The sequence below is a fragment of the Lactuca virosa genome, chromosome 4 (genome assembly GCF_052849685.1).
Source record: "Lactuca virosa cultivar CGN04683 chromosome 4, Lactuca_virosa_CGN04683_v6, whole genome shotgun sequence".
Taxonomy (NCBI): Eukaryota; Viridiplantae; Streptophyta; class Magnoliopsida; order Asterales; family Asteraceae; genus Lactuca; species Lactuca virosa.
In genome coordinates, this window is record NC_136429.1 from 105,256,118 (window position 1) to 105,265,569 (window position 9,452).

At 37.3% G+C, this 9,452-nt stretch overlaps 1 protein-coding gene across 1 annotated transcript; it reads right to left on the reverse strand.

Annotated features, from left to right (window-relative positions):
• Window positions 1-306: 306 nt before the first annotated feature.
• LOC145104865 (uncharacterized) lies at window positions 307-801 on the reverse strand. Its single transcript, XM_079042031.1, has 2 exons — window positions 591-801; window positions 307-494 (listed from the first exon to the last, which is right to left on the reverse strand). Exons 1-2 carry the CDS (start codon window positions 799-801, stop codon window positions 307-309), a joined length of 399 nt encoding a protein of 132 aa, XP_078898157.1.
• Window positions 802-9,452: the final 8,651 nt, after the last annotated feature.

The window sequence follows — 9,452 nt, forward strand, 5'->3', positions numbered from 1 at the left end:
TTTTCTTCCTTTTTTCCATGAACTCCAAAATTTCCAAAAACTCATTACTTAGCTTGAATTTTTTTTTTGTACTCTCTTTGACTGAATTGTTATCAAAATTACTACTCAAAACTAACTCCAAAGAATAATGGTTAGTCAACTCAAAACACTTTTCAGTCAAAGGTTGAATAATATCAACAAAATTTAGAGAATGAACATTACTTGGGTACCTTATTGCTTCATAGATATTGAAGTTTATGACCTCCCCATCGAATTCCATAGACAATGTACCATTTTAGACATAAATATTTGTTTTTTTTCTGTTTTTCATAATGGTCTACCTAGAAGTATGGAACTTGAGGTTGGGTTGTTATCATCTCTCATATCAAGCACATAAAAGCCTGCAAGAAATATAAGTTCATTAACTTGCACTAGAACATCCTCTAATACATATTTTAGGTGTACTATAGAACGATTTGCAAGTTGGATAATCAACCCAGTTTTTATTAAAGTGCCTATGCCAATATATTTGTAAACAAAATATGGAAAAACATTAACTGAAGCTCCTCAATCTAATATAGCACGTGGGACATAAAGATTTCCCAACTTACAAGGAACTATGAAAACCCCCGGATCCTTGCACTTTTGGGGCATCCTTTTCTGCAAAACTACAGAAACTTTTTCAGTTACTTTCATTGTCTCATTACCTCGCATCTTCTTTTTAGATGTGCAAAGTTTCTTTAGGAAATTAGCATATCTAGGTACCTGTTTTATCGCATCCAGGAGAGGAATGTTTACTTCGACTTTCTGGAACATCGCCATGATCTCTCTATCGTCTCTCACTTTTTTATTGCTGCTCAATCTTGATGGAAAATATGGTGGTGTGATCTTTTCTTCTTTCTCTTCCAACTTCTTTTGCACCACTATTTTTTCTTTCTTATCATCTTTTTTTGGCTCTTCTTTTATCACTAACTCCTCTTTTTCTTATTCTCCGACTATATTTAGGCCACCATATTTCCTTCCACTCCTCAAGCTAATTTCACAAACATTATTCTTTTGGTTCTTATTGGTTTGAGGATGCAAATTTCCTTGGTTCTCTATTTTGCTCACCGATTGAGCAAGTTGTGCCATTTGTTGCTCAAGATTCTTAATGCTTACCTTGGGTTCTTATGGAAAACTTTGAGTGATAGTGGCAAGACTTTTCATAATATCTTCTAAGGACATTCTTGAGGATCTGAATTGTTATGGAGGAGGTTGTGGTTGCCTTTATTGGAAATCTTGTGGCAGGAATGGCGGCCATGCTTGGTAATAGAGTGGTTTTCTTTGTTGATAGCCCATGTTTTGGTTGTTATTCCACCCTAGATTTCCTCGGGGCTAATAATAACTTCTTTGATTTGACTCGTAATAGTTGTTGGATTAGTGTCTAAGCCCATAACTATAATTGGTATGCACTTGACCCGATTTGGCATGGTCCATTTGGGTTGCATGGCATCAGAACAATTTGGATAGACTTTTGTGAGAAAAGGATATTTATGATTTGTTAATATATTATAAGTTCTAATATATTAATATGAAATCATATTATTTAATTAGTATTGATCAAGAATTAATTTGGAATTAATTTTGTGATCAAAAGGAGACTAATTAAATATATGGGGATTGATTGTGTAAATCATTCATTCTTATATATGTGGGCTTATGGTCCATAGTTCTTCATGTTGGGCTAAACCCATGGAGTAACCCATGGATACTCCATGGAGGTTTTAACCCAAGGAGCATGAAGAATATGGAAAGACATGAGTTACATGGTGTAACCCTAATAGCCACAATATATAAGGACCCCGTGGCTCAAGAAACTGGCACTAGTGTGTGTACACACGAGGGCTAGCCGATTTGAGCATAAGAACCTTTTCTCCCAAGTTATTCCAAGATGTTGGTGATGCTGTGTGAACCATTTGAGGTATCACACTTGAGGCACTAGGCTCTTAAGCTCCATGGAATCAAGCTACAACAAAAGGTATGTCATTATACTAGATTCTTGTAGTGTAGTTGCTTCATATTATGCTAGTTAGGATGAAACCTTGGAATATCAAATATTTGCATGTATAATAGAGAAAACAAAGATCCAAGGTTTATAGGGTTGCATGTACACCATAGGAGTGTTAGAATTCTCAAAACCCATCAGTGGTATCAGAGCCTAGGCTTGTTTTCTTTTATACTTGATGCAAATTACTAAAAATCGAAGTTTATATGCTGTCTGGTCAGCTGACTCGACGAGTCCAGTAAGGGACTCGACGAGTCCATGCCTAAATTCATCCAACTCGTCGAGTTGGTTCATGCACTCGACGAGTTGGACCCCCTGACAGCATATCTTCGAGTTTTAAGGCTGGAATTGGTCTAGAATCATTACCTTAAACTGTTTTGGACCTATAAAACCTGTTTTTGATGTGGTAATGATTATGGTAAACCAATTTCAAGGTTGTTATCAAAAATTTCAAGTCTTATGTGTGTTTATGTAGTTTTTGAAATTGTTGATATGATTGTTCATACACTTATGAGTTTTGGTAGATCATAGGAATTATTCGCACAATTGTGTGTTAGTTAATTCTTGATCTAAATGTGTTTTAATGGAGTCCATAATTTGTCCTCAAGTTATGGATTACCAAAAGACATTTCTTTTAAAGATCCCTTAAAATGCATAGGTTACAAAAGTTGAAGAGTCTTTTTGTTTTATGAACTCCATAACTTGTCCTCAAGTTATGGATGTTCAAGAGTCTCTTCATTAAAGTTTTTAAAACCTTAATTAAACTCTTAAGTTATGAAAATCCAAAAGTTTTTGAATAGTTCAAAACTTGCCCTCAAGTTTTGGAATTTGTAAAGTCTCACACACTTTAATTCCAAACCCTAGAGTTTTAAAAGTTAAAATTCAACCCGTATACTTTATAGTATTATAAGTTGATAATATATATATGTATAAGAGCAAGTCAGGCTTACAGTTAGTAGGCCTCATTCACGAAGCCGATCTATAAGGGGGGTATAACGTTGTTGCCTATAAAATGGCAACTTAATGGGTGTCCACTCTCACCCACCGCTTCCTTGACTGGTGGAGGGTCGTTAGCCGAACGGGTAGGACAAGGACTATAATTCTCCCTTCATTAAAAGTATTAATTATAGATACTAAGTAACTAAACTCTTATAAATTCCAAATCTTAGTTACTTAGGAAAATGTGAATTTGGTGCTAACCCATGAAATTACACTTTGCACTTTGCTTAAGTCGGTAGTGGAGCGTGTGTGGTTAACCGGCACACTAACCTGGATTTAACAAGGTAGGCAAATGGTAACTTAATGTTTATCATAGGATCGGTGGAGCGCGTGTGGTTAACCGACACATCGATTAAGTGATAAATATTAAGGGTACCAAGGATATTTGCATGGTTAGTCACACCTTGTTTTGTGATCCTCGGCATCCCAGTCACAAAACCTGAGAGGGCACAATCGAGATTGAAACATGCCATTGAAAAGTTCAATGAATCTCAAAAGATCTAGGAATTTCAAATCCGATTAAAAAATTAATAAATTATTTCGTTTTTCATAGTGGAAATTGGTGAATCGTCATTCGCCTACCTTCAAATATTTTATAGCTTGGATTACGGCATCCTTCTTCCAAGTTATAAAATATTGTGTTGGGTCCTAGCCTTAATATTTCATATTGGGTGTTATATTAAGGACTTAAATCAACTAACTTGAATATTTCCCATTTTAGATGTCTGGTTCAGACAACTATGATCTTCCTAAATCCCTAGGAACAAGCTTTCCTAATGAAGATGATGTCCCATGGTTGGTTCATGGAAATCATACTTCTCTATCTCCACCTCCTCCAATTATTCTCCCTAACCCACAAGTTCTTGAATAGTTCAAGGTCACTCAAGCCCTATTGGCAAGCAAGGTCTATGTGTGCTCACATCTTGGAGATGAAGTCACATATTGACAAGCCGGGAGAGTTGGGTGTCAAAGTCTTGAGAAAGTTGGTTGTTCAATCACTTTCTAAATCACATAGTGAGTTTCCTTTGGGGCTACTATGAAACAGCCTATGACATGACCCTTAATGATCTTATCTATTTGCTAGGTGCTGTTGAATCAGCAATGATTTGGAGCACTGGTAAAGCAAATTTGATTAGAAGATCAACTTCCCAAACTTCCATGGACATTCACAATGGTAACATTAGAAATCCACAAAAGCTTTCTCTTCCTAATGGAAAGGGATCGGCCATAGTCAACTCGGTTGACCAAATGGTAAAGAGAAAGGCTAAGTCTGAGATAGTCTCGTGTACTGTAACGACGTAAATTTCCAAAGCAATTTTTCATTTTAAAAACATACTCTTATTTATAAAATATCATAGTAATCCAATGTAACACATGTTATCTCAATAAACAAATCCCAAGATCCTCAAATACATAAATCCTCTCAGTGTGTACGGATCATGCCGGCGCCTTCCCGCGATCCTCGCTAGTACCTGAAACATATAACTCAACAACTGTAAGCATAAATGCTTAGTGAGTTCCCCAAAATACCACATGCAACACATACGCCACTCGAGGCTACAATACTACCCTCCGGTCGATGTGTCTCAGCGGGACCCTCCAGTCCCGTAGCTCGTTGGACCCTCTGGTCCGGTCATAGCTCGTCGGACCCTTCGGTCCAGTCTGTGTCGTTGGACCCTTCGGTGCGGTCTATATCGTTGGGCCCTCCGGCCCGGTCTGTTCAACACATAGCATACATACAACACAATGCACATAACTCATATATACACATAGCATACAAGACCCTCTGGTCTACACATAAATACCACCTAGGTAATGTATAGTGAGAAGACTCACCTCAATGAAGTCGGATAAACTCTCGTGCTCAACATCCCGACTTAGCCTCCTCCTATTATTCAGATAACATCCCCGATCAATATTCACTCATGATCTCATCTCTACAGATTGGGTAGAAGGCCATTCTACCCTTCCCTGAACTCTCCTGAATCAGTCTTGACCAGAACCCTAAAGTCAACGAAAGTCAATGGTCAACTTTGACCCGACTCATCGAGTGCACAAGGGCGACTCGGCGAGTCCATGAGGGTCCTCTGAATCCTTTCAGCCTCTCTTGGCTCGTCGAGTCATCCTTCCACTCGACGGGTTACACCTGTCACGAATCGCAGGGCAACCCCGACTCGACTCGTCGAGTCCACTTATGGACTATGCGAGTTGCCTCCATGTTCATCCTCAAATGACCTCCTAAGGTCAGATCTGCTTCCCGAACTATCAGATCTACCCTTCAAATGTTCAAATGTCACGTAAAGGTGCAACCTTTACGTGCATGCAACCCACAACAAGTCATAAATGGAGAAATAACTCTAAAAATGGCAACCTAGTCCCCAATCTTTCATTTGCTTGCATAAAGCTGAGGGATAGTAACTCTATGGACCTCTCATGGTCCAGATCTGATGCTATTAACACAAAGGGGGCCTCATACTCACTAGATCTTACATAAATTGGAGGTAAAAACCCTAAAATCATGAAATCTATCATATCAACACGAAATAGAAGGGATTATACCTCCAGAGATGAACTCTCAAGATGATTAGCCCAGATCCAAGCTCCCTTCACGCGCTAGATGGGTGTTTCCTTCTTCCTTCTAGCAAAACTACACCAAAAGTGATGTATTAGCCTCTTCTTGCTCTCAACTCTCTCACTGCTCTCTCTAGGGTTTCTCTGGGGTGCATTGGCCGCAAATGGAGGCCATAAAGGCCTTTAAATAGGGCACAGGCCCGAGGATTTAGGGTTTCACTTTACAGCGCGGACTCGCCGAGTCCACGTATCTACTCGTCGAGTCCGGTCATTAATCCAGTCAAGAACTCGCGATCCTACTCGGGGAGTCTGAGCGTCTACTCGCCGAGTCCCTCTATAAAACCCAAAATAAATAACTAAAATAAGATATCTGGGAATCCGGATGTTACATGTACCATTCCCAAAGAGTCCATATGCTTATATTGCCAAAGGAAGGGGCATTGGTTGTGAAAGTGCCCTATTTACCTGAAAGATCATAAGTTGGGTCAAGTCAAAAAGTTTGACTCTGCTTCAGGTAAGTCCACTATCTAACTCTCTTAAGTTCCTATTTGAAGATTCTTAATACATTTTGATGTATGGCAGGATCAAGCAAAGGGAAGGAAACTTAAAGGAAGAGTAAGCTGATCCTGATCGCGAAGATGGATTTCGATCGCATGGTTCGGTGATCAGAATTTTTGAGCTGCTGCTTAAGAGTTGGGATAGATTGCTTAGGAATAGATAACAACATAGTTTTCATATGCATTTGCATTGTAAGGATAAGTTTTCCGCAAGTTTTAAAATAAAATAAAATTTTTGATTTTATTTATTTTAAGTATCCTTACAATGGCATTTGTAGAAAATTGTTGTTTATATGTTTCCATTGATAGCAATATTGGAAAATAGATTTGATTCTTTCGTTTGTGGTAGTGTCATAGTTTACCAACATAAGGAAAGATTCTCATCACCCAAGTTTCAGTTGATAGAAACTTGGAATCATGCAAGTTGTATAGTATGATGAATGAGAATTTTCATCTTTGGAAAAATTAAGACTAGTTCCTTGTTCACATGTATATGTGAGTCAAGTGAAGGACTAAGGGATCGAGTACACATTCTTGTGCACTGGTCAAGTCCACCACAAAAGATCGATAAGACTATTCGTCATGATTTACTAAAGTTTAGTAAATATGGTTATACTTACAAGTTTAAGTATAATTCTGAAGCATTGGAAAAGTTTCGATGTATGGTAGAACGAATGAGAAGAATCAAATTAGGCAGAAAGATAAAAGTTACTCAAATCTGAAAAGATGGGAGAGTACTTTAGTATCATGTTTTATGATCATCTTAATGATTATGAGACCATATCACAATTGATCCTCTAAGGACAGCTTAGTGCATTCTTATGGCTAAGAAGAGGAGTCATGAATTGTTGAAATGGTTAAATCAAGAAGATGAATCATACTTAGTTACAAAACAATTCTTAGAGTCATACTCCAAGATTGTAACTTGAGTAACATATCTTAAAGAAGGTTTATAACACTTGTCAAATGTAAGAGTAAAATGTGTTCTACTCTTGTACATTTGAAATTGGTAAGTTGTGATGTTTTGGATAAAACAGAGACCTACTAAGGCCAATTGTATGAAGTGTTTTTCTTGATAAGAATCTGCACTATCTCTTTAATATTTGTTTGTCAAGGAATGTGTCTTGACTAGAGAGTCTTATATGTCAAGAGGACAGTGGGAGTCTAAAAGATCTTGAAAGAGTCTAATCAAGAATAAAACCTGTAGTTTATCACTAGCACACGACTTGAGGTTTATAACCTATCGTGTTGACATATTCCTATTTATGTGCCCATTCTAGTTAAAGTTGGCTTTGCATATGAGTTCTGAGAATTCTCAATTGGTTGCATAACAACTTGGACGCAATGGCAGGCCCTTGTGCTGCCAGCTGGCAAGAAGTTAAGATTGCACAAGTTCGGTCCATATGAGTTTGGATTTGTCACTAACCTTGTCTTGTGATTATGGTTTTGACAAATTCACATGGATAGGAACACATACACCATAAAATCTAAGTGTCATAAGGTTTCTCTCCGACTCATGAAAATGATGGTGAGGAAACGCTTTCACTAAGTAGATTTAAGTAGATAGCAATTATGATATTTGCAGTCTCAAAGTCGTTAGTGGAGCGTGTGTGGTTAACCAGAACACTAACATGGACTTGTGAGAAATGGCAAAGGTCTAAACAATTGAGTGTATGATTACGACATTCCTTTTCATAGTTCTAAAATTGTTTAGACACACATATGAGCTATCTAAGGGAAGGTGTATGACTTTGATAAAGTTTTATCAATGCACCTCGTATCAGAAATCTGAACTTTGGTAAGAAAGTCAATAAAGTATTGATTTCTAGAAGTCCAGCTGATTTCTAAGTACATGTCAAAGCTAGTGGGAGCATGAGTGTTATGCTAATAATCATCATGTTAGTGGGAGCATGATAATTATAATAAGTGTTTCTAGTTAGCAATGTTAATTATAGAAAACAAAAGTTTCAATTGGGAAAAAGTTGTTTTGCTATAATAGATTCGAAAATTGTCGCACCTCTGGAGCTTTTACATATTGATTTGTGTGGTCCTTCGACTGTTTCAACTCTCAACAAGAAACGGTACATTTTAGTTATTGTTGATGATTTTTCCAGATTTACGTGGGTTTATTTTCTCAGGCTTAAATCCGAAGTTGCACAAATCATGATTGACTTTATCAAAAAGATGGAAACAACATTGAAGAAGATTGTTCGAAAAATTAAGAGTGATCATGGAACTGAATTTAAGAACAATGTTCTTGATTCATTTTTGGTGGACAAAGGTATTTCACATAATTTTTCATCTCCATACACACCACAACAAAATGGTGTTGTTGAACGAAGAAATAGGTCTCTATGCGAAGCAGCAAGGACTATGTTGGCATATGCGAATCTTCCACAATACCTTTGGGCTGAAGCCGTATCCACCGCATGTTTTACTCAAAACAGATCTTTCATTCATCGTCGTTTTAACATTACTCCATATGAAATTCTCAACAATCGAAAACCTAACGTCAAATTTTTTCATGTTTTCGGATGCAGATGCTTCATTATGAATCTCAAGGATAATCTTACGAAATTTCAAGCTAAAGCAGATGAAGGGATTTTCTTGGGATATTCGCATAATTCAGTCGCATATCGTGTGTTGAACAAAAGAACACGAAGAGTTGAAGAAACTTTTAATCTTACATTTGATGATTACTACATTAAACAAACAACATCACAGTTTGAAAATCATCCTATTCTGACAAAAACACAAGATGAATCTGAATCCTCACAAACATTAGATGTTGATTATGATTTAATTTTTGGAATTTCAGATCATGCTGTTAATGCTGAAATACATGCAAATGATAATCATATCTCTGAACTCACAAAGCTTACTGATGATTCAACATCAACTTCTCCAGAGAAAAGCGAAAGTATGCAAAACAATCCAGTGGAGGGGGAGCAATTGGATTCCAATACTCTAGTTGAGGAAGAGCATTCTTTCGAGGGGGAGAATGGAAGAGTGGATGCTAATGTTGAGGGGGAGCATAATGTTGGGGGGAAGCATTTAGAAAACATTGAGAATAATGATGATTTAGATGATGTTTGTTCGATTGTAGGTTCAGAAAATGAAGATATATACGAAGATGCACCTTTGGAATTTGATCCAGCTTATCCGCCAATGGAAAAGTGGACAAGAGATCATCCGAAGGATCAAGTAATTGGGAATCCACAAGAGGGAGTTTTAACAAGAGCTCAAATTCGCGCAAAGAATGAGGTATTGAATACTCATCAAGAATTTTGTATGTTCAATGT

Bases quoted from the DNA above. Each gene is read 5' to 3' on its own strand.
- LOC145104865 (XM_079042031.1), bottom strand. From the start codon at position 801: ATGGCGATGTTCCAGAAAGTCGAAGTAAACATTCCTCTCCTGGATGCG. The intron at 495-590 runs GTAAGTTGGGAA...ATATTGGCATAG, and splicing joins GGGGGTTTTCATAGTTCCTT to GCACTTTAATAAAAACTGGG.